The sequence below is a fragment of the Hemicordylus capensis genome, chromosome 5 (genome assembly GCF_027244095.1).
Source record: "Hemicordylus capensis ecotype Gifberg chromosome 5, rHemCap1.1.pri, whole genome shotgun sequence".
In the NCBI taxonomy this organism is placed as follows: Eukaryota; Metazoa; Chordata; class Lepidosauria; order Squamata; family Cordylidae; genus Hemicordylus; species Hemicordylus capensis.
In genome coordinates this window covers 13,312,101-13,337,640 of record NC_069661.1, presented here as the reverse complement: position 1 = coordinate 13,337,640, position 25,540 = coordinate 13,312,101, and the positions used below count along the sequence as shown (strand labels likewise).

At 40.8% G+C, this 25,540-nt stretch overlaps 1 protein-coding gene across 12 annotated transcripts in view; it reads left to right on the top strand.

Moving 5' to 3' along the window:
* Window positions 1–25,540, top strand: part of RUFY3 (RUN and FYVE domain containing 3) — a 93,456-nt gene that overhangs the window by 12,045 nt on the left and 55,871 nt on the right. For 5 of the 12 annotated variants that reach the window (XR_008307838.1, XM_053252165.1, XM_053252162.1 and 2 more), the window contains exons 2-3: window positions 18,359–18,412; window positions 25,017–25,190. Coding sequence is in view for 11 of the 12 variants with exons in the window: in XM_053252165.1 (XP_053108140.1) it covers window positions 18,359–18,412; window positions 25,017–25,190 (228 nt within the window). In the remaining variant the exon portion in view is untranslated. Of the gene's footprint in view, window positions 1–2,134; window positions 2,795–18,358; window positions 18,413–25,016; window positions 25,191–25,540 lie in introns of those variants that run through there. The other 7 variants (XM_053252166.1, XM_053252167.1, XM_053252171.1 and 4 more) reach the window with 7 other exon arrangements.

Below are 25,540 nucleotides of genomic sequence, written 5' to 3'. Positions count from 1 at the left end.
CCTGGCAAGGGAGTCACCCACCCCTGGCCCCAGTCCTGCACACACTTCCCACAGGTGTTACCCAGAGGCAGCAGGCTACAGTCTCACAGGGGAAGCAGAAACAGGCAGGTAGTATCAGAAGGAGCCAACAGCACACACTCGGTCTCCCACCCTGAGCAGCACTGAAGGGGAAGCAGATGGGCTTTTCCTCTTCTCTGCTGGGCTTCTACGGGACTGAGAGACAAACAGCGTTTCTCTAACGGCCTAGAGCTGGGCAGATGACCCTAGGAACTGCTGAGTCACCCACCCCTGGCCCCAGTCCTGCACACACTTCCCACAGATGTTACCCAGAGACAGCAGGCTGCAGTCTCACAGGGGAAGCAGAATAATTACATAGCTGCACATACATGCCCCTGTAAAAGCACTGGTTCCAACAAATGTTTCTTAATGTGTTATAGCCAGCTGTAAGCCTGGCAGTCTGCTAGTACATGTGTGGGGATTGTTGTAAATCTGAACACTCTTCTTTATTTTTACACAGCAATGGTGAAGGATCGCTATTCTTCTTTTGTCTTCTAGAAATATTTCAGATGTCTTTCTCTAAGTTCTCAAGGCTTATCTCTCTTAAGGCTTGATTGTCATGAGCATCCACATCCAGAGTCATTCTTGAATATGTCCTGTATCTGCACTGATTGCTTTCAGTTGTATTTGCCAACTCCTCCACCTCAAATTCTGGATTGACAAGTGGATTGCAGTTGAAGCTATTGGCATCCTCTGTTCTTGAAGTTAGTGGATTCTCAATTCATCCATCAGCCTAAATATTTTCCTTACATTTGCCATATACCCCTTACCTGTTACTTGTAAATTGAGTTCTTTCGTTATGTGCCACATATGTTAGTCCTTAATGCATTTGATTTTATTGTTACTGGCCCAGCTTTTCATTCAGGTCCTTCTAAAATTTTGCCTGTAGTTTTAAATGTTCACAGTTTGTAGTCTTAAAAAAAAAATCTGATAAATATGCAATACATTTATCCACTCCTTTGTGCAAATTCTTCATGAAATTTTTAAACAGGAGCCAGGACTGGCACTTGCAAAGCCTGGTCTGCTTTCCTGTCATCTATTGGATGTCAGTTGGTTAATTAGTATCCTTCTCAATATGGAGTATGTTTCAATCATTATATATTTACCTAATGATTCCCTCTTGGGCCATAAGTGTAAGAGCACCAAGTTTTAAAGATGCATTCCAGTCTAGGCATCATGTGATGATGGTATCCATAAGTAAAAGCAGATGGGGCGTATCTAAAGAATGAAAAAAGAGTCCCTGTTCATATAAGTACCCTGTTAAAAAATAATAATTGTGGTTTAATGAATAAATTAGTGACCTAGCCATACTGGGTTATACTGTAGTGATAGTTTAGTAGTGGGTGACTGTAGCCTTCTTACACCATTATTAACCAGGTCTTATTCATAAAACACATACATAATCTCTTTAAAATCATTCCACAGGAGAACTGATAAGTAATTACTTTGGTGATTTATATATAAGATTAAGATTTCAGTTAACATTAATTCTTCTGTTATAACTCTTTAAATGATCAGTTCTAGAAACCTGTGGTAGCTCATTCTAAGCCTCACCAGCACTCCAGTGGAGGATTTCAAATAGTCATCTGGCTTGTGCATCATGTTTGTATTTAAGTTATAAACATTTATGTCTGAAAAGAGCTGAGTGCTTAATAGCTGCACACTCTTTTCTCTATTCTTTCCTCTGCATTAGTCCCTTGAATGTAAAATAAAAAGATAAATACACTTAACAAGAGGTTTAAGTTGAGTGCACTTACATCTCTGCTAAATAGTCCAAGTTGTACTTAACTTGTATAGAAATCTCATGTATGCCAAACATGTACATTTCTCAATTTGCACTGGTCTTGAGCATGCTTTATAGTCGGCTTGTACCATGAGACAGGCAGAGGAGAAAAGTATGCATTGTATTATGCCTGTGATCGCAGTTGACTAGCATAGTCTGAAAAGAGATTGTGGATGCTGAGAGCAAGATCAGCTTAATTGCTCTTCCTGCATCAGCAGCAGCATTTATAAAGCATCCTGGGAATTGCCTGCCCTACGCTCAGAGCAAGCTGGTCACATGAGTCTGAATTTTCAGTTCAGTTCATTAGTCAGCCATTTTGGTCAACACCCTGCTTACTGCGCACAACCAATCCTATTAGTACACTGTACCTTGGCTTATCTGCGGGAGAGACAGAGAGTGGGGCTTGTATATTTCAGCAATTCTGGATATCTTTTCTCCTATATATTTTATCATTCTTGGATTTAAAAAAAAGCCTTTTTGGGACCAGCAAAGAGCTATTTTTTCTGATGCAGTTTGCTGTGGTAATTTAGCTTGTAGTCAAATTGAAGCAAAGAGTGTGTGTTGCAGAAGAAAACGGAGGAACAGACTACGGAGAAGGGGTATCTTCCCCCACCCCTTGCCCTCTGCTTTGCCTTTCTCTAAAACTAGTACAGCGGGTGAGATCTTGAGCAAATCTTTTCTGAGCTAGCAAGGTGTTTTATTCCCCCCCCCTTCTTCATCAGAAAGCTTTTCCTTTTTAGTTTTTTTCCTTTTATTGTTGTACCAGCTGAGTCATCATGTCTGCTCTGTCGCCTCAAAGTGATATGCCAACCCCCACCACAGACAAGATCACACAGGCTGCCATGGAGACCATCTATCTTTGCAAATTCCGAGTGTCCATGGATGGAGAATGGCTTTGCTTGAGAGAGCTGGATGACATCTCTCTTACACCCGATCCTGAACCTACCCATGAAGGTATGGTTGCATTCTGTTAGGGAGGCCTTCAGCCTTGGTTGTGTGTTTTGTTTTCCCTTCAGCTTAAAGGGTTTGGGAAGGTGGGTGTCAGTTTTCACAATTCAAGAGCTTTATGGAAAGCTTATGCATTTAAATAATTTCAGTGCTAAATAATGTAATCTGGTTTAGAGCAGCTGGTGGACTTGCATTTTTAAGAAGAATCAGTTCATTCCTAAAAATAAAGCTGATTATTTGGAGATCAGATATACCAAAATGAGATTATGTTGTGTATTATTTTCAGTACCTGGAAGATAATTGTCCTTGGTATCTTAGTATGGCATTTCAGTCTCTGTTTCCCTCTTTAAACATTGCCTTTAAAAAGAACTTGTTACATAAATAGTAACATCTATCAAACAGAGGATGATACGATAGGGAATATCCAAGGCTTTTGCAGTTAGCTCTTGTAGCAGGTGATTCTTAAAAAAAATAAAGCCAATTTGCATGAAAATCACTATTTAAAATGCCAGCAAGAATATACCTTACTCTTTTGGAAGTTCAGATCCTATCTTATAGGCCTGAGGCTTGCTGTGGAAAGAAAATAGTGGGAGACAGCTGGGAGAAAATAGTGAAGACAGAAAATGGAATGATATCAAGGTCTAGTAGTTCAGTTTTGCTGCTCTTTCTTTCAAAACAACGAAGCATCTGGAATAGCTGAGCTGGGAGATCTAGCTGTCACTAACATCCTCTAGGATGTTGAGTGGAATGGTTGCTGTGAACTAAAGGTGAGAACATACACCATTTTGTAGTAAGGCACCAGTTTGTCCCCTTAGCTAAGCAGGGTCTGCCCTGGTTGCATTTGAAAGGGAGACTAGAAGTGTGAGCACTGTAAGATATTCCCCTCAGGGGATGGAGCTGCTCTGGGAAGAGCATCTAGGCTCCAAGTTCCCTCCCTGGCTTCTCCAAGATAGGGCTGAGAGAGATTCCTACCTGCAACCTTGGAGAAGCCACTGCCAGTCTGTGAAGACAATACTGAGCTAGATAGACCAATGGTCTGACTCAGTATATGGCAGCTTCCTATGTTCCTAACTTTGATGAAAATCTGCTACCATTTGACATTGTCACTGTCATCAGCCTTTTACTACATCAAGTAATTTCCAAGGTGAGACTTGTTTGTGCACAAGCTTAACTGATGCTGGTTCTTCCTAAGCATTTCACTGCGGGACTTGCTATTGCATTTATTTTTATTTGTTTACATGTTGGTTTCCAGTTCTGACCCGGAAGTGAAACACAGCAATCTTTTATGCTTCATTGTCACTATAATCAATTGCCAGTAGTCCATGGCAATGTCTCAACAAGGTTCTGAAACTTGCCCTTTTGGTTCTGGCTCACCATTTGTGTAACTGGCAGTAGATAACAGGTTTCAAAATAGGAAGTTGGTATCCTGTCTTGTATAGTGTTCTTTTGTATTTATACATATATACCTCCCTTCTTCTACAGTGACAGAAGGAGGATTTAAATTATTGCTGCTTTGTTGTAATATATATAGCATCATCGGTATTAGTGGCACTTCACAATGTAAGTTTTTTTAAAAACAGGTCTCTCCCATGAGGCAATGACAGTCAAAGATTTGCCTGAGGAGGAGACTGTTGGGGGTTGTGGTGAGAGACACGTCTAAGGGGATAAAATGAGGCAATGAAGTTACATGTGCTTGGGCTTTGTTTCAGTTGGGAGTGAGGTATAATTAAATGATGAATTCCTTCACTTCAGTATCATAGCCTTACTCTTTCTTAAGAGTGAGTGTGTAAAGAACAACAGCGTAGAAGGGATGACCTGAAACATGTCATTTCCTGTTTAACCCAAATCTCTATTCTGATACCTTGGTTCCACACCCACCCACCCCGGCACTCTCCCATTTATTTATTTATTTAACATATTTTTATACCACCCAAAACATGCGCCTCTGGGCGGTGTACAGTAAAAAACAATTGCTTTGAGATAAGTCCTCATTTTACTTCAGCTGTGATCTTGTTTCTATAATAGAGGTATAAATTCAATCTGGAGCAGTTCAGAAGTGAGGATGGGCATTTGTTATGATCAACATTTTTTTTTTCTTGGCCTCTAGGCATATTGGTATATATAGCACCATGGTCAGTGCCTCATATGGGTAAAATTACATTCAAGTAGTTGATAGTAAGAGCCAACTAATGGCATTAGGTGCAGTAGGGAAATGACTTGCCTAGTGAGCAAGAGGTTGCTGGTTCGAATCTCCACTGGTATGTTTCCCAGACTATGGGAAACACCTATATCGGGCGGCAGCAGTATAGGAAGGTTCTGAAAGACATCATCTCACTTTTGTGGGAGGAGGCAATGGTAATGTATTCTACCCTTCTGTATTCTACCAAAGAAAACCACATGGCTCTGTGGTTGCCAGGAATCGACACTGGCTCGAGGGCACAACTTTACCTTAGTTGATAAGTATTGAATTGATTCAAAGTCCTAATGATTAGGATAGGGTTTCAAGACACCTAAGATTTGCAGTCCATGTGAATGAGCCCAAAGTGAGGAGCCTGAATTTGGGGAAAATATCTAGAGATAGCAATCTTAGCATTATTACTGTGTAAAAATGCCTTGTATTTAAAATGAACCCATATCTTTTGCTGTGTATTCCACAGAGGGCCTTGACAATGCAATCTAAGAAACTGGAACATCTGGTGGCACATCAGATCCTTCGTGCGTCGTCTGGTCTACTTTTTGTTCTTCCTCTTTTTGAAATCATTGCCAGTCATGTAGTGAAAGATGACTTCTTGCTCTCCCATGATGAAGGGGCATCCCATCTAAGTTTGAAAACGTGTGTTTACTATTTTCAGTTTCTCTCATGCTAGGGAAGAGGCACTAAATCTTGGTTCCTGATTACTTCCCCACTACTCAACTGTCTTACAAGATCTATGTAATTTAATTCCTGGTATCAGTAGTCATGAGACTCTCGTTAATATTTGTGATGTAGGAGTAAGGCTTTAGTACAGAAGTTGATACCACTGGCAGTATGTTTGTTTACTGGTTCTGAAAATCAGGGAAGTTATTTCACGTAAAAGTACTAAAATTACCACTGGCAGTAATTAGAAAATTGTTCCTGTAATGGAATTAAAGCTAGTGGGAGGAGTGCTGTATCAGTAGATATTACTTGCATATATATTTTTCTATTGTTATAGAAACTATAGAGCACTAGAGTTGATTACGTTCTCTCCCATACCTCACAGTGATGATAACTACTATGGTATATTTTTCAAATAGGAGCCCCATACATAAGCGCTTTTCTGATCACTACCAGCAATTAACTGCATTAATTGCTCAAAGTGATATATAGTGTCATATTGGGGGCCATAGAGAGGTTTTTCCCCTAGATGAAGCTTACCTTCTGTTGCATGTGGCCTAGTCACTGGGTAAATCACTTGCACTCTTCTGCTCTGGAGGCACCTTGATGTTGTGCATCTTTTTAGATCCCGCTAGGATAAGAATTCATGACCTTCTGATCCCTTTGATTCCTAAGACTCTGTTAATAGATCTTTCAGCAATGGTGATGTCATGAATCATTGCTCATTTTAAAAAGTGTTGTGTGTTCCTCATAGCATTCAAACTCAGAACTAGAGATATGAGAAGCCAGCCCCTCCCTGTAGAAATGGAGCAAAAATGCTTTCCTAAAGAGGTAGCCTCGTGAACTAGTCCACGGGTTACTAATCCACACACATTTACTATTTGGTCTGCCAATGGAGATCAATTGTTGTACCTTGGCAACCTAAAAGAGGGAAAAAAGTATTTATTGTATTTCAGGTTGCAAAAGCTTTGCTACCTGGTTTACTTGTTCTAGGCAAAAATGCTAAACAAGGCTGTAGTAAATGGTAAGACAGCTGAGTTAAATGTGTTGTGGTAGTTCCCCCCCACTCTAAATAGTATTTTGTTATTGACTGGTTAATTCAGCTTTAAACACAGAAGTGAATGAAATGTACTCCTCGGAATGCTGCATTTTGATAGTTTGTGTCTGAGCATTTTTATTACACATTGGGGCACATGCCACTACTTTGCTTGGTGGCAGACGTAGCACCAAATAAGGTGAAAATGCTGTGAGAACTTTGGGGCTTTAAAAGGTAGGACTGGCTATGGGAAAAGTTAAATTAAAATTGGACCTTAATGGTTCATCTCCAGTCATTCTCTAATTAGAGAGTAATGCTCACAGTATTTAATGAGGAAAATCCTTCTTTTCAACACCCTCTGAATTGCATTCAAATTCCCTCAAGGGATAGTGTGAAAAACTGAATTTAGAGCCAAGAATTTTTTCTAAGGAAACTCCTGGGGAGAGATGTTGCCTTCCATACCCTGTTTCTGGATTTCCTTGGTTGGCCTCTATGGGAAACGGGATGCTAGACCTTCAGTTTTATTTAGCAAGGCTATTCTAATGAGGTCTGTGTGGTAGCTGTAGCTCAGCCAAGCTACTGGTATTTAAAGAAACATACTCTTTTCTGTTTAATCGAACCTGGAGTTAAATACCTCTGTTGCCTCTGATGTCAAAAGCACCATAGATATTTGAATAGATGATTTCTTTATACCAGTATAAATATCAATAACAAATTTAAACCTGGTTATACATTGGTGTAGTAGTGATGGACTGTGGCCTGTGGCTTTCTGACAATGTAGTTGACAGTTCTACTTTAATTAATATGCTAAACACTGGTACTATTCAAACATTGCAGCAGCATTCTGAACTGGTTTTCCTGCCATATATACCGAACAGGCTCCAGCAATTGAGCAAAGTGATGGTGTCCAGGATGTGTAACACAAAGACAACCTGAAGAAAAGTATGTGAGAGAAGGGGACACAGGTTTGAGCCGTAAAATGTCTCCCTCAGCACAGCATAACCAATTATTCTGATGTTGTAATCATCATTTTGTTCTTTTCAGATATCCGTTGAATAACTGTGGGTAGGCTTTGCTACTGGGAAAAACTTTGGATAAATTGTTCTTCATGATATTGCTGTGAAATTCATTGAAGAATTGTAGTCCAGAGTGCTTAACCCACTTTTTCCTGATGTGGCAACTGAAGCCCTACCTGGACAAGGTGGTCCTGGCTTCAGTAACTCTTGCTTTTTGATTCATCCAGACTAGACTATTGCAATGCACTCTACACACAGCTGTCTTTGAAGATAATCCAGAAACTGCAACTGGTGGGGTGGGGGAGCCAGTGGCTCATATAAAACCTTTTCTATATCAACTGCACTGACTGCCAAGTAACATTCAGGCTCTGGCCTTTAATGCCCTAAATAGTCTGGGGCCAGTTTACCTTGGGGATTGTTAGCTCCAGTTTGAACTTGCCTGGGTCTTGTGATGCCTTGTGGGCTCATCTCTGAGTGAGATCCACTCGGTGGGCTCAAAGGACAGGACCTATTCAGTGATGGTTCCAGGGCTAGGGAGTGCTTTCCCTAGAGAGATTTACTGCTCCTTTTTTCTTCCAGTTTTAAACTGAAGTTGAAGCTATTTTTATTGTTTGGCCTCTAAATGTGTTATACCATCAAGATCATTATTTTTTTAATGTCTTAACCATTTAAATATTTTTAGTGGTTTTTGTTTTATGGGGATATGTGTGGATTTTGTATACATTGTAAGCTGGCTTGAAGTGATATTTCAGGAAAGGTGGAATATAAATCCATTAAATAACAGAAAGAACAAGACCTTGCTGCTGTTTTGTGCATTCATTTGCTGGGGAAATCATCACTTAGGACACTTCAGTTTTCCTAGGCTTTGTACAACTCACTTTCAGTGTTGAGAGCAGGGTGCTCAAGCAGTGTCTTAAGCATCAAACAGTATGCCATACTGATGTATGATCACAACAGTAGTGTGTGATTATCTGTGAATGAAGAGATGATATTCTTGTAAGATAGACCAACTGAACAAAATCTCCCAAGGACAGATGTTTTGCAACAGCCTATTGTGTATCTTCTACTGGGGTGACCAGTGATGGTCCTCGCATATGAAGAAACCTCCTTCTACCTCTGTTAGCATGCGACTAGAATCAGAATAACACAGGATGACAACCTAACTGGACTACTCTTACACAAATTCAGGATTCTTGTCATGTACTGATTCACAGTGAATGCAAGATAGCCTAGTGGTGTAGTGGTAACAGTGCTGGATTAGGACTGGGGAGACCCGAGTTCAAATCCCCATTCAGCCATGAAACTAGCTGGGTGACTCTGGGCCAGTCACTTCTCTCTCAGCCTAACCTACTTCACAGGGTTGTTGTGAAAAAGAAACTCAAGTATGTAGTACACCGCTCTGGGCTCCTTGGAGGTAGTAGTAGTAGTAGTAGTTTATTACAGCCAACGGCCACTCAATACAACAAAACCACACACAAAACTCCTTGGAGGAAGAGCGAGATATAAATGTAATAATAATAGTCTGGAATCTGTTCCTGTCCAAATAATGCATTGCAATATACTTGTCTGTGTTCATGTATGCATAAATATTGCTGATGAAATTATGGTATCTAGTACACTCATACAAAATACAATAATATTTCAAAAGTGCACGTGTGCTCAATATCTTATTACAGCTGTTAAAGCTGACATTATAGCAGGATTTCTCTCTCCAATCCCCCCTTTGGTAATTTTGATCACAAATAGAAATCCACTCATCGCCCAAGTGGCCAGTTTAAAAAATGGCAACAATTGCCAAATAATGTCAGATGTCTGTCATCCTTATATCCTGTTCTGATCAGGTTGGGAAAACTGTTCCTTTGAACCAAATCACACTCTCCTTCTAAAATGTGGAAAGTTTTTGCCAAATATACACCTAAAAGCTATACTGTAAGGGTTGGAGCAGGTAATGAGATATCCATTTCAAGGTCCAGTTAATCTCAGTTTGACAGGAAGCTTCTACTATATTTTACTATTGAGATGATACTGTCACATTCAGCACATTTGAAATGTGAATCTGATATTTAGCAATAAAAGATTTTATGTTTTTTGTTTTTGATGATAGCAGCCCAGCACACCTCTCCAAAAATCCAAAGAGGCCTTTGTACAGACCTAAAGCACTTTTGTGCATGTATAGAAAGAAGGGTTATCAACTTCTCCTTTTAGCTAAAGTGCCTTGCACTCCATCATGCTCCAAAAGGTCCCTTTTACCTTTGGTAGCTTTTGAGGGGTGAAGTGGGAATGGTGGGGGTGGGACTTAGAAGTGGATTCCAGCCATCTGTGTCGCATACCAGAATTTTCAACATGTAGAACCAAACCAGCAAGATGTTATTTGAAACAGCAGAGGAAGCCAAAACTCTACAGGCACTGGCCATGTGGGGAGGGGTGGGCATAGCTCAGTAATAAAACACATGTTTTGCATGCAGAATGTGTGAGGTTCAATCCTAGGCATCTCCCAAGTAGGGCTGGAAAATTCCTATCTGAAAACTAGCAAGTTGCTGCCAGTCAGTGTAGACAAAACAGGTAGATGAACCAATGGTTTCACTCTGTATCAGGCAGTTTTAATGTGATCCAAAGAAACACTCAATTAGTTCTATGCACTCAAGGTGTTTTTAGATTCCATTTTCTCAAAGCAACCTACTGTGCGACATAGCAAACTTAATTTGAAACTGAAGGTTTGAAAAGCAGTTTGTGATCTTGCTCTTCAGAGAAAAAGCAGTTAAAACAAACCTTAGTAGGCCCTCACAAGCCCTTGGGTGTGTCTAAGAAGCTCTTTGGATCCCAGCCATTGGCAAGAATTATAGTTATTTCACATATGTAACTTTTGCATGTTTGGCAAACAGTTCTAAGCAAAAAAGCAGTAGAATGGGTTTGGTAATTATTTTACTACTCTAACCTACTTAGAATTTGGTTAGACTTCGTATGATTTATTCTGTTCTTAGCAAATACTTTGAAGTGAGGTGTGGTGTTGATTGTTGGTTTCTACTGCTGGAGTGTCACACTGTATACCGCTATATAAATGCAAAAATAAAAAAAATAAAAATAAATAAAAGCAGGGAAAGAAGATAACTTACAACATTAAAGCAGAGTGTTCCAGATAAAGATTTATAATTCTGACTGAGGGACAAAATACCTCTTATCTTTCTCCTAGCCCCCAAGGTACTGAGATCCAGGCACAGCTATTTGGAGCTCTGCATGCAAACTGTGACTTTTTTGGCCTCTGCTTTGTGCTGCAGACCTTCTCACTCCCTGAAAAACCACTCCTGAGGGTTGGTGGTGGACTCCAGAGCAGCTTGCAGTACAGCATGGTGGCGGGATGCAGCTTGGGGGAATTGGGAGGCCCTTGTGTGTGGAAGTACCTTCTGCTTGTGCATATAGTTTTAAGTTCTGGCCCTTAGCCATCCAGTGGAGGTAACCCCTGATGTATGTAACAGAGGTACATATGACATTAGAATGTTTAAATGTCTGCCTTAATATTTCTTTAAAAATCAAGGCTCTTTTTTTGGGTGGGGAGGGGAGAATTCTGACATGGTATCATAAAAATACTGAAGCCAGAAGACAAATGTGTCTTGATCAGTGCTGAAAAGTGCTGTCAGATTGGTTAATGATTTGCAGTTCTGTCTTCCATATGCCCTCTAAAGCTCTTCACAAATAGTGATAACGTTAGATTTGCATTAGTGTTTACTCATAAATAGTAGTCACCAACAGTGGCAGATACATTGGGTGGATCCAGAGAATGAGGCTTTCTCCTGTCTCACTGCAGACATGTCCATCCTCTGAAAATGAGATCTGGGGCCCTTCTGGAATGGCTTGTGATGGGTCCTGGAAAGATTGTGTGAGGAGGAGGAAGTGGCAGGAAAGGGAGGCAGCTTACTTGAGTGCAAGTGTTTTTCAGCTCATGCTAGGCAACTTTGGATCCAACCAAGATCAAATATAAACTGTACAGTTACATTCCAGTTTTCTCACCATCTGAACATGGTTAGCGTGCGCAGGCGCGCTTGCTCTCTCTGGCATACACATTGCCAATCCCATGTGTGGCAGCTCTCACAAGAGTGTGCAGGCAGCTGCTGGATAGCAGCAGGGACAGGCGGACGATGGCCATGCTGGCTGGCGGGGAGGGAAAGCCGTGGCAAAGCTTTCTGGAGGGGAGGGAGAGCGCTGGCAGGCGGGCATTGAGGGAAAGCAGACTGGGGCTGAAGGGTGGTGGGGGAGAATGGACTAGGGCTGAAGATGAAATGAAGATGAGGGGAGAGAGAGGGAGAACTGGGGCGCAGATGCTAAATCAGCTAGTTTATCTCATTTTTAGACCGCCTGATATGTACATCCCTAGGCGGTGTACAAAGTTTGAAACAATTTATATAAACAGCCACTGATTAAAAACCATGAAACACAATAAAAACAATCACATAAAGCTGTTATTAAACCAGATTATTACAATTAAGAGAATAGGTGAGTCTTGAGCACTCTTCCATCTAAGGCGTGCATATGCTCACACATTTTCTGATGTCTGCTCAGTTAATTTTAGATCATGCTCAGGTTGAATTATGAAGGCCCCACTCTGAATGCATGTGCGCACACACTGCCTTGATACTGCCTCCCAGAAAAAACTCATTCCGCACATAGATGAAAAAAATTAGAGAGAACACTGGTCTTGAGGGTCTTCCTGAAAACAGAGAAGGATGTGCTTCTATCTCAGCAGGGAGCATATTACAAAGCCACAGAGAAAGCCCGGTTCCAGGTCGCCGCCAGATGAGCCAGCAGCAACCATAACTGGATTTCTCCAGAAGATCTTAACAAGCAGTAGAGTTCATGACAAAGAAAGCACTCAATTAAAAACCCTGGGCCCAAGCCGTTAAGGGCTTTATACGTAATAACCAACACTTTGTATTTTGCCCAGAAACATATCGGCAGCCAGTGCAGTTCTTTTAAAATCGGTGTTATGTGGTCCCTTTGTGTTGTCCTGGAGACCATTCTGGTTGCCACATTCTGTACCAGTTGTGTTTTCTGCACTACATACAAAGGCAGCCCCACATAGAGTACATTACAGTAGTCAAGCCTGGCGGTTACCAGCATATGTACCACTGTTTTGAGGTCATTTTCCTGCATGTGGCTGACATATCATGAACCCCACCGCCCATTGAGATCATCAGGAGAGGTCCGTCTGCATTTGCCACCGGCTCGTCTGGTGGCTGCTCAGGAACGGGCCTTCTCCGTTGCTGCCCCGAGGCTTTGGAATACGCTCCCTAGTGAAATAAGAGCCTCCCCATCTCTGACAACTTTTAAAAAGTCTTTAAAGATGCATCTGTTCACCCAGGCTTTTAACTGATATTGTTTTGATAGTTTTAATGTTTTTAGAATATTGTTTTAAAATTTTAAATTGTGTTTTAAATTTCTTGTTATTAAATTTATTGATTTTGTTTTTAATTAATGCTTTACTTTTCTTTTTATCTTGTTGTAAACCACCCAGAGACGTAAGTTTGGGGTGGTATAAAAACATTTTAAACCAACAAACAAATAAACAAACAAATATCAGCTGAAGCTGATCAAAAGCGCTCCTGGCCACTGCCACAACCTGAGAAAATCAGGGAGAACTTTGTGTCCAGGAGTACTCCTAAGCTATGTACCTGATCTTTCAGGGGGAGTATAACCCCATCCAGAACAGGCAGATCTAAACCATCTCTCAGGTCCCGATCCCCAACAGTCAGTACCTCTGTCTTATTTGGATTCAATGTCAGTTTGTTATCCCTTATCCAGCCCATTACCACCTCCAGGCAGGCATTTAGGGAAGATGTGCCATTTCCTGACTGTAGCAGTTGGCCCCTCCCTTACCCTAGTGAACCAGAAGAAAACCCTGTCTTGTCTGTCAGGCATTGACGTCTGGGAATCATCCACTCAGCACATGGTGACCAGGACCTAGAGGGCCTGGTGGCAGGAAGTTAAGGGGGTCTTTGTTTTCAGAAGGAGCCAGGAGGATAATGAGAGAAGATGGGGAATAGGCTCCGCGAGACCAGAAATGAAGTCTTGCTGCCTCTTGGCCGACAGCCAGCCTGGAGACTCCTCTCATAGAAGGACATTTGCAGATCCTTGAGAGACAGGATTGCAGGAAGCTTGAATTCTCTCCTGGAGTTTGGGGTGAGTTCATGGAGAAAGGAAGCCAAGGGCTTTTGGCTTCGGAAAGACTTAGACAGGGAATAGTGTGACAGCTAGCCTGTGTTAGAAGATTTACTTTCCTTTTGTGTTTTGCAAATCCTTACACCTGGTCTATTGTGTTTTATTTTGTAACGTAACCTTCTAGGAAACTCTAACCTGAGCCCTTTTCTATCCAACCAGGGGGCTGTAGAAGTCTCTGTACCCTGTAAAGGTGCTTTTAAAGGTTCCTTGCAACTGGGGGAGCTTTTTTGAATTTTCCTTGCAACTAGGTAACCACGATTTTTAAAGCGTGCCACTCCAAATAACAGCTGGGGTATTCTTTGGAAGTAATTTTGTAAAATACTGAGTATTTCTTTTTACCTGTAACTCAAGGCTGAGAGAGCCTCAGATTGAAGCAGTCTGTAGTATTTTGAACAAATTTTTATCTTTTTGTTCTTTATATTTCACCTGCCTCTGAGTGGATTTTTATCTCAGGAGAAAGAGGTTTTACTCTGGTGCAAACATGACTCAATGTTAATTGTTCAGCGACCTACCAAGTTTGCTCTTCACGTGTTGATTGCACATGGAAGGTTTTCTGTATTTTTTGATCGGTAAACAAAGGAGATTTCCGCTGGAATTTCACCCACACCAGGGAGGGATTAAACTCCCTGTGAAGGTGTGGTGGCAGCAATTACCAAGAAATGGCTAAGTTTTAAAGGAATAGCCTTTGTTGAGCAAACATGGAGGGAATGAATCAGCATTTTTCTTTCCCAAGTGGACTTGCTCTGAGACAAAGGCTGTGCTTAAATCCACTATTCGCTACACTGACTTTAATAACCAATCACCAAATACTTAAGATTTATAAAATTATAGGAGTTTTAAGATTTTCCTTCTACATTGAGCAAAACTATATTTAAAAACCAGATTTAATCATTATAAATAAATCAGACCTTTATTTCCTGGATTTATATCCTGCTTTTCATCATATTTTTACATGGTGGTTTTCTTTATTGACAGTATTCCAGGCAGTCTGGTATGGAAGCTGTGGCAAATTCTCAATCACTTTGAGAGCTTTTGTTGAAAAGCAATATATAATAATTATAATACGTTAATTATCAGGAGGGGAAATCAATATTTTCTATATTCACAACTTACAAGTGAATTAGATTTGCTGGATTTGGGTTGTTTGGATGTGTATGGCCTTCTTAAATGTAATATGGCAATGATGTTGAGACTTAAGTGGAATATAAAATGTATGTGCCCATTCCAGATTATATCGTATGCTCAGAAAGCTGCATGGGTATGTATAGATGCAAAGAACCCAATCATCTTGCCTCTTTGTCTTGGAAGGTTACAGAATCTTCGGTTAATAGAAAATAAAAATATAATATAGTATGAAATAGTCATATGTATAGTCATGAATGCTATTGCTGGTATGTTTAAAAATAGTAGCTGATATCTAGATTAATATTTCACTAGCACATCAGCATTTTTGAGTGCCTGTGCCTCCTGAAAATATGTCCCTCAGGGCTGGATATATTTTTCAAAAATTTAGAAAGCCCTTTTTGTGGGGGGCAGTCAGAGAGGGCTGCAGAGGAAAGGGGATGGTTGGAAATCACACACACTCTTGTGCACCAACACGTTGTTAGTCTGGATTGTAGCCAGTGCATGTGAGTGACCATGACTATGAATATTTATATACTGCTCTTCAACAAAAGTTCCCAAAGCAGTTTACATAGATATAAATAAATAAAATGTCTCCCTGTCCACAAAGGGCTCACAATCTTGGAAAGGAACATAAGATAGACACCAGCAACAGCCACTGGAGGAATGCTGTGCTGAGGATGGATAAGGCCAGATGCTCTCCCCCTGCTAAATAAAGAGAACCATGCCTTTTAGAAAGGCGCCTCTTTGCTCAGTTAGCAGGGTGGATGATGGTGATGAAGACATTAACCAATACTAATACATACAGATTTAATTAAAATGAAACACCAAACTTTATTTAAACATCATTCATTCAAAACTAATACAATTGGTGGCAGATGTTGGTGTATTGCTGTTAGTGATACTGGCTTGTTTGTGTTGCTTGTAATCCACGTGATACTATACTTTGCTCCCTTGCTCCAGGTTGGAGGGATCAGGTCATTACTAGGCATAACATATCACCAATGGAAAATGAATATAATACTTGTGGTGACTTGCCAGTCTCTGGTCTCCAGTATCAAGTCACAATATGAGTACATGGGGCAGAATCCAGACTAAATCATAACTAATTTAAGTAAACTAGCCGACCCTCACAGAGCATCTGTGCGCTTTGGGGCCGGCTGTTTTCCACTCCCTCCTGCCCTGGTCTCTCCTCTCCTCCCGCTCCCTCCAGGCCCACACTCTCTTGCCCTCCCTCTCGTTCCTCCCCCCTTCTCCCACACAGAGCCTCACTGGGCTGCAGGCGGCCCAAAAGGGCCCTGCCTCCACCGTTCCTCCTCTCTGATGGCAAACAGGGAAGCCCCACTGCCGATTCCTTCCCGCCCGTTCTGCGCCCCACTGCCCGTTCCCCACTCACCACTGCAGGCGCTGCCAGGGCCAGTCTGTCCCGCTGCCTCCCACCTCCTCTCAGCTCAGGCCGCGGCTGCAACGGGTGAGCTAGGGCTGCGGCCGCCGCCTCCTCGTAGCGGCCGACAGTGGCCACCACCACCGCCTCACTACAGCTGGGGCGGCAGTGGCCGCCTCCTCACCACAGCCGCCGCCATTTCCCTCCACAGCTGCAGCTCAACTCAACGGCCTCCTGCTGTGCTCACTCTGCCAATCCCAACAGCTCCCGCCACCCAGCCAATCCAGTGCTTCCACTGCCCAGCCGATCCGCTGGGTTGCCGGGACGCATCCCCACAGAGGCACATCTACGAGAATTAATATAATAGGTGAGACAATCTTGTCATGACTAATTTAAGCCCCATTAATTTTGATGGGACTAAATGGTCTGGATCTTCTTGGTGCTCTAAGGCTGACTAAGACCTTGTGCAGCTCCTTGTCCTTCCCCATGAACAGATTATGCAAAATAAGAAAACAATCATAAACACTTGCAAGATCTATACAGGTTGTAGAACTTGAATCACTCTGGCACAACATTTTTTAGCATAGTGCCTGACATCCGGGCTAAGTTATTCCTGAATAGTAACCTAATTTAAGTAGTCCTTTGGGCTACTCCCTGAGTAGTACTATTCAGTAAACTAGTCTGGATATCAGTCACTGTGCTCATAGCTCTCAAGCAGGTTATTCACGGCTTTTCCATATCAACCCTGCACCCTGGTCTCTCTGACTGCAGTATGCTGGGTAGTACTTCAAGCAGTTAGTTCAAGCTATTTAAATACTAACTGTTTTTGTAGTGAGTGATATTATGGCACAAACGTTTCTTTCACAGCAGTCAAAGTGAAGGATGAATTCAGGCTGCCTGTGAGTTTATCTCAATACTCCTCTTCATAGGCATGAAGTAATGATACTGGGTCTTCAACATTATGTCTAGATTTACAGTACTACTAGGTGAGTTACTGGGTGTAATAGACTTGTAGAATATGAAAGCAGGAAGGAGGAAATCAATTAGGGAAAGAAGTTTGTGTGCATTGTATTGTTGTTTGCTTTCAAAAAGCTCACTTCACTTTAAATGAATGCTTCTCTGCTATTCACAAGTCAACACATGAGTGAGGGCAAGATTATAGCTTTCTTGTGGAGGGGAGCCACAATGGGGTGTGTCTTCTGCTTGCTGCTCCAGTGATTTGCTAAAGCACTGCCTGTATTAGGAAGGGATACATACCTTCACTCGGTGTTTGGGCTTTGCCTCCTTACTGAGTCTGAATTAGGCCTAACCATAACCAGGAAGAAAGAAAATGTAAGTATGAACCCAGAATAATGTTTGAATTTATTATTCTTGCCAAGGTGAGCATTGTTTCATGCTGAGGCACACTGTTATCTTAGGACGTCTGTCTTCCCTACCTAACAACTTTACTGAACAGTAGTATGCAGTGATCACAACATGCTGTTATACTCTACATGAATTAAGCACAAATGATAAATTAATACTTTGCTAACTTTATACCTCACTCATACTTTGATTCAAAACACTGGAACAGATACTTTCCTTTTTGAGAGATTGAGTTGTGGAAAGTGATTATAAAGAGTAGTATGTAACATTCCAGAATATTTTTTTTCAGCCAGATAAGTTATAAATCCAGTTTAAACATATTCTTAGATCTAATTTTTTTCATTTGACTTAAAAATAAAAGTTTCTTTGTGGTTTTTGAAGGCTAAAAAAATTCTTTCCTCTACTAAATTTTGCTATGTTGCTTTATGCAAAACTGCTTTGAGTTTTAAATGTCTAATCACTTCAATATGTATTTTGTACAAGCTCCCTTTCTGTTCCTTTTCTTGATTTCTCAGTCTTTTCTTTGGATCATAGCTTGCATGACATTTTTCTTTCTTTTCCTTTTTTGCTGTTTGCAAAGACTCTTGGGAGGATTTGACAGATTTGGTGGAGCAATTGCGCGATGATACAGAAGGTGCGTGCCACACCAACATCTTTCAGCTTTTATTTCCATTTCATTTTCACCTGGCTGCTATTGTCCTCCTTTGAGTTGGATCTCCAGTTGCTCAGCTCTCCAGTAGTAGTAACTGTGGATCATATGTATGTCTGACCATAATGCTGACTTTTCTTTGATTTTAAAACATGAATTTTACTTTCACAAACATCACTTTCTCAAAGTGTATCCATCCATGCTGTCACTTCTAAACTTTTTTCTGTGTATGTGATCATCTGTTGATAGGAGGTGGCACAATCTACACCACATCCCATGATTTGTTGCTGTTTAATGCTCAACTTCTGAAATATTTGGTCATTTTTTGTGTATGCACAAAAGACTGCATCTAATTAAAGAGGTACAAAATGTTCCACAATTGATCTGGATAAAACTCTTTCACTGTCCTGCTTCAGTCATTGTTCTGTACCTCCTCTATTATTATACACTTTAAAAGTGTTGGTAAATATGTGCCTCTGTACCAGTAAACCAGCTCAGCACAGACTTATGGCTTTACTCTGCTAATTTCTTTAGCAGAAGCTAAACATGACTGCTTCATGATCCCATCTCAAGGTACCCCTGTTCATTTTTTTGTTTTGTCTGGCACACTTCCTCATATTTTTTGGAGTATGAATAGGTTCACTAAGTGCAAATGTACAGTCATGCAACTTCAGTACTGTAGGTCAAAATGCTGTGAAGAGAGTGCAACATATGCGGAGTGGACAAAAATGAGTATCGGGCAGTATGGTACAAATTTTGCATGGAACATGAGTGCTTGTTTGGATGTGCCCTGAGCCATTTTTGGAAGGGCAGTTAATAAATAAATAAATAAATAAATTTCTTGTTAATTCAGATGGTATACACTCCAGAGCAAAACAAAATGCTTGCCAAGTCTTATCTGAAAATAACATATATAGAAAATCTGCAGGCATACTGGGCAACATCCAGACTAAGTCCCATTGCAATTAATGTGGCTTACATTAGTCATGAGTATCTTCTATCATTGATTCAGTGGTGCTTAGTCATGATTGACTAATCTGGATATTGCCTGTTTTTTGTTTTTAGCTCCCAAGCTGTAATAAAGACCTCCTAACTTTCCTAAATGTTGTTTAAGGCAATTCTAGCTATAACTGCAATTTCACATTTATCCGTTCTACATAATTGTTTTGTATTTTTGTCTCACAGATATAAACAGAAATCTGTTATACAGATCTGTCCAAGGCAGTAATCAATCTAAGGCAATCATATATGCATACTTATGTGGGAATAAATCACATCAGTCAGTGGAATTTACTTCAAAGTGAAAATGTTGAATACTGCTTAGTGAAAATAAATTCTATGACTCTTCAAACAGTTTAGTAGTTGGGTATCATATTATACAGGTTAACAAGACTGAATAGTAACTGTTTAACATGCTGGTTTAGTTGAACTTTGCCTTCTGTAGATCAGTTACTTATGTTTGTGTGTTTGAAATGCTACTATACTCTATATAATATGCTTCACAAAAGACCCCAGATTCTTACAGAGCAAACTCCCATGCTTGTCTACCCCATCATTATTTTGAGTGTGTGCTCACATTACATGTCCTATAAACAAGCATGGGAGAAAACTGGGGGTACATAAATTATACTCTCTTTATATTGACCTGGGCTCTGAATCCTAGGAGTCACTGCACAGCAACCCATAGAACTTGTCATTTGTAACCTAGTAAAAAACCAAAGCTTACTCCATTGCAATGGAATTGAATTCATCACAAAGACTGCTGCATCAGTCTTCTGTGCAGCTGAGCACACACATATTCAGCATTGGGTAGGGAACACTCTTTGTGTGAGGTCTGGTAGTCTAGTGCTGGAGTAGGTCTGTATTCTTGTACTGGCTCAGACATCTATCATGGATTTTGGAATGTAATTTTTTACTATGACTACATTATAAATATAAATATTTATAATCTGCTTTTCAAAAAAAAATTCTCAAAGTGGTTTACATATAAAAATAAACAATGAATAAGTAAGCTGGTTCTCTGTCCCCAAAGGGCTCCCAATCTAAAAGAAACACAAGGTAGATACCAGCACCAGGGCGCTTTCCAGATTACCTGCTCAACAGCAGCAAAATGCTTTGGTTCAGGCAAATCGCATTCAAAATGTAAATAGCAGGAAGAGCAATCTCGCGAATGCTAACAGCTGAAAAATACAGCAACCTTTTTATGCCAGACATACAACTGGACATACGTTACAGCAATAAATCACAGTGATTAAATCTGAAACAAGGCCTCGGAAATGTGAACAGCTTCTGCTTTCAGTGTAGGGACTGCGGTGTCGCAACACAGGAAGTGTGGAAGTACACTTCGGAGATATGTTGTGACCCCATTGCAGGGTCTCATCTGGAAAGTGCCCAGCCATAGGAAAAACACTGTGCTGCCAGGGACTGGAGACGGCTAGTTGCTCTCCACATTAAAAGGCGCATCTTTGCTCTGCCTGCAGGGGAAGCGAGGAGAGGTAAATGGTTTTGCCTCTGTTATCATGTTTTATGAAGATACTGTGCTAAGAAAGGAAGCTAGGAAAGGTGAGATGCTGATCCGGATGTAATCTTTATAGCCAGGGGTGTAGCAAGGTTGGAGTGGGCCTAGGGACAAAAGGTGAAGATGGGCCCCTTGCCCGCCATCTTCTTTGTTTCCCCCCCTATTCCATATATATATTTGCAAGAAAACTGTAAGGACATGATGAAAACAAGATTTTTAGCATGCCCTTTCTTTCCCTTCTATGCATATAATATTACACCCTCTCCATATATGCATACACTTTCACACACATACTTGTGCACACATATTCCTCTAGCTCAGAAACATTTTTAACATATGCCTACTACTGTGACCTGATACATGCATGCATACAACCCCTAGCAATGTTCCTATCCCTACTTGCCCATTTGTTTGCGCACTCTCTCCTACACTCACTAACCCACCCCAGATTAAGGCTACAAGCAGTCTTCAAGCCCAACAACGAACACTTAATAAACCAAAAGGCAAGGGAAAACAGAAAAAAGACCTATGTTAGAGCATTTTTCATCCCTCATTATTTTTAAAGCTTTTAATACTTCTTGTAGTGACTAATTTCTTCACAAGAAGGTATACTATTGGAGTGGGGAGGGTTTATTACAAGTTTGTATTAAAATAGTTTTGGCTTACATTTGGCACCTTGTGCTCCTTTGGGGAAAAAAATTAACGTTCAAAAATCAATCTCTGCTATGTATACTATTTTGAGAACTTGTTTGAGAACTGACCAGCCAATAATCTCCACCCCCCTTGCATGCTCTCTTACTTTCTGCTTTCTTTTCCACGGAAAGAAAAACAACTCATTGCAGGTTCCGAGGGGAAGATCACATGTGTCAGGACTTATTGGGAAGAACTCAAATCATTTTAAATTGGTTTTTTAAAAGTTAAATCTTTTTTTAATCTCACAAGCACAAACAAGGGCTTGGTGATAGGGAAGAGACACACCAAAGAAAGCTTTCAGTTGGAGATGGGATCTCTCCCTCCCTCCCTCCCTCCTTAGCCCCATGAATGTGGGAAAGAGAAAAACATACATTGGCTTCTGAGGGAAGAAATCACATTCACAGAAAAGACAGAGATGGGCTTGACTTTCCTTTCCAGCTCTCCTTGTGGCCATCATGCTTCCTTCCTGCTCCCTTGCCAACTCTGCATTGAATTGCTGAGTGGGGGAGAAGCACAACTCAAGGCAGGAGGACCAATCCCTGGGCTGGTTTAACCCTTTCCTTTCTTAGCAGTTGTGGCCGTCCTGCCTGAAAAAAAGAGAAACAGCTCGCTGGCCGTGATTGAGAGTCACGTAGCTGGAGAAGAGAAATGTTTGGGGGGCAGTGTTACACCCTGGCCATAGGTCTGTAGAGCCTTCTGGGGCCCCTTGACCCTCTGGGCCTGGGTGAAAATGCACCTCTTATCCAGTGGTCTCTATGCCCCCTGCTTGTAGCCAAAAGAGATGGCTTTGCAGTCTGATCACAAGCTTTTAAGAATTGGTTGCAAAATAAATACAGTGGGCAGAATCCAGACTTAAGTTAGCGACAGTTAAGTACCATTGAAATAAATGAGACCAGTTAGTCATAATTTCAAATGGGATTTAGTTGGGATCCTGACCAATAACACTTCTATTAACAGCATGTTTTGTTATGCAAGCCTGTTCTGTGTGCCTCAGTCAATAGAACCAACACAGGTACAGCATCCTAATCAACAGAGGCTGTGTTAAATGAGAATAAACTAGTGTCACCTGCTCAGAATGCTAACAAAGTATCCTGCAATTTGAATACAGTAGCTTTCCAAAGATTACTTCTATATCATTTGCTTTAAAATAACCGTTTTTTAAAAATGCCTTCTGTGTTAGCTCATTTTTTAGACAATTGCATTCATGTTATGAAGTTACATTGTATTATTGCTTGTTGTTTCCATTCAAGAATCCTCTTTGTCCTGACAGTGACAGCAACACATTGTACTTGCAAATGGGTTTGTAACAAAATAACAGAAGTACCAAGAGACTGGGTTGGGCTTGTTTGCAAACTAGGAAACTTTTGCTGCTGCAGAGTTATATTCTGACAGGGTTTCGCATGTATGCATTTATATTTGAATGTGTCCTCAGGACACGGCTACGAATATTATTTCTCCTTTGTATTAAGACTTCTTTCCTTTTAAAAAATAGATCCCATGAGCTAAGTAGTGGATAAAACCATTCTTTTCCAAGATTGATGCTGATCTTGCTCTTAAATCCTGTGATCTATAGCAATTGGCTGCAAAGAAATTTTACAGCAGAGATAGAAATGGTGAAGGAGGATATGTCTGCTAGTGAGGTGAATGAAATTATGCTTAGTCTCCACTTTGGGACAGGAGATATGGTTAACCGAGACAGCAATATAGCCACATACGTTTGATATAAGACTAGAAAGATGGTGAAAGATATCCATAAAATGTTTTATAGATAAGATATCAAAAATGTTTTAACAGAAGTCAGTGTTACTCCAGGAGTTGCTGTGGATCACTGATTCTCATTGCATTGAACTTGGCTCTCTTTGGAAGTTACTTATCAGACATCCACCTGGTTGCTTCTGCCGCTGTATATATTGTATACATTCACAGTATCAAATCATGATCCCCCCCGGTGTGTGTCGTACATGTACTTTATTAATTCAGTTGTTCATGTAGAAATTGTGACTAGACTTTTCTCCAACTCATTGGTAATTAATATTCTAGGTTGTGTGTAATATTTCAGGCACTTTCTGGAGTTACATAGGGTTGGTTCAAGAAGAATAAAAAATATTTTTTTAAGTGCAGGAAAGTAGGTGGTAGTATGACTCCACAAGCTGCCAGAGATTCCCCCTAAAAGGCACAGAGCTGTAGCTCTAGTTTATTGAAATGGTCATGTGAGCAAGTGAAATTGAAGCAAACTTTGGTAGCTATAGTGTGGAGAGCAGCTACTAGTATCTAGTAAGAATAAGCACAGATGCTAGTGAGAATAAGCACATGAGGGAAACTGCTGATCACAAATCTGTTCAGCCTGTAAATTAGGGTGGGGGAATGTACCATATATTGGGGACAGCCAGTTGGTGACTCCAAGGCAAAATTCAGTCCTTGCCAATCATTAACAAAGAGATGGTGTAAAACTTACTTACAGCTTCATTAATAAAGGAAGAAAATGTTACCTAATTGTAAGACTTTAGTGTGGTGTGCATCTATTGGATTTTGTATGTAAATGGCACAGTTAGCCTTAGTGCATGTGCTCTGTGAAGCTCTTACTGTTAAATGGCACCACTTGTTAAGTTTAGTAAAGCAAAATCTACTTCACTCCCTAGCCCCCTGTCTGAAGAATAGAGTATACCTCCCAAAATACATGTTTGCCATTCCTGTTCTACAATCCATGTCTCTTTCCTTCTTTCACCCTTAACTTTTAAAAAGTATCATGATTTGTACAGGGTTCACCTATGTCTAAATTCTTCATTTGTCAGGTTGGGCAGCTCATCAGAGAATATGAGAAAAGAAATATGGGAAGTCTCCCCAATCCTCCGAGACTCTCAATTTTTCCAGTGCTTACTCATTCTAGATATTTAGGTAGATTCACCTGAATGTCTGCCTGTCTGTCTTGGCTCTGTCTAATCTTCTTCTATATTTACTCTCCTCTTCAAACCTAAAGCTTTGCTTGGCATTTAGACAGCACTCTTCAAGCCCAAAGTTCTCAAATTGGTTTACGTTTTAAAAAGAATAATGGTTTCCTGTCCCCAAAGGGCTCACAATCTAAAAGGAAGACACCAGCAATAGTTTCTGGAGGGATGCTGTGGCAGGGTTAAATAGGGCCAGTCGCTCTTCCCCTGCCTAATATAAAGAGAACCAGCACTTTTTGAAAGGTGCCTCTTTATAACCGGGCAAAGGGGACAGATTCTTGGTCCATCTTTCAGTTCCAGACCAGCCCCCATAGCATCTCTTAGGCAAAATATTTTGCCTAAAAATTGCAATTAAAAAAAAACTTCAATAAAGATATAGGAGATTGAGATAATATTTTATTTTTCTTACCAAACCTTGTATGTGTTGTTGCAGATCCCAACTATCTCATGGCTAATGAACGCATGAACCTGATGAATATGGCTAAATTGAGTATAAAGGGCTTGATTGAATCTGCTCTTAATCTTGGGAGAACGTTGGACTCCGACTATGCACCTCTTCAGCAGTTTTTTGTAGTGATGGAACACTGCCTTAAACATGGCCTAAAAGGTGGGTATGATATCATAGGCCTCACTCTGAGGATTATGCCTGTAAAATGTTACACTGAAATTCTGCTGTACTTACTGCTCATTGTGGTTGGTTACTGTTTGTCCTGTACAAATCGCTGCCTGCAGATATATAAAACCAGGAGCCAGCAAATGGAGGCCTCAAGGCAAAATTTAGTCCCTGAAGTCATCCAGTTGCAGCCTAGAGGAAAAAGAGGTGTGAAAAAGTTGTACCTCTCTCTAGTGGCCAACCGAGCTTACTAGTAGGCCACTTTATGGGGGTGGAGGCTAGGATGGTGACCCAGAACAACGCCTTCACTTCTGAAAGTAGAAATTAGTTGCTCAGGGATACAT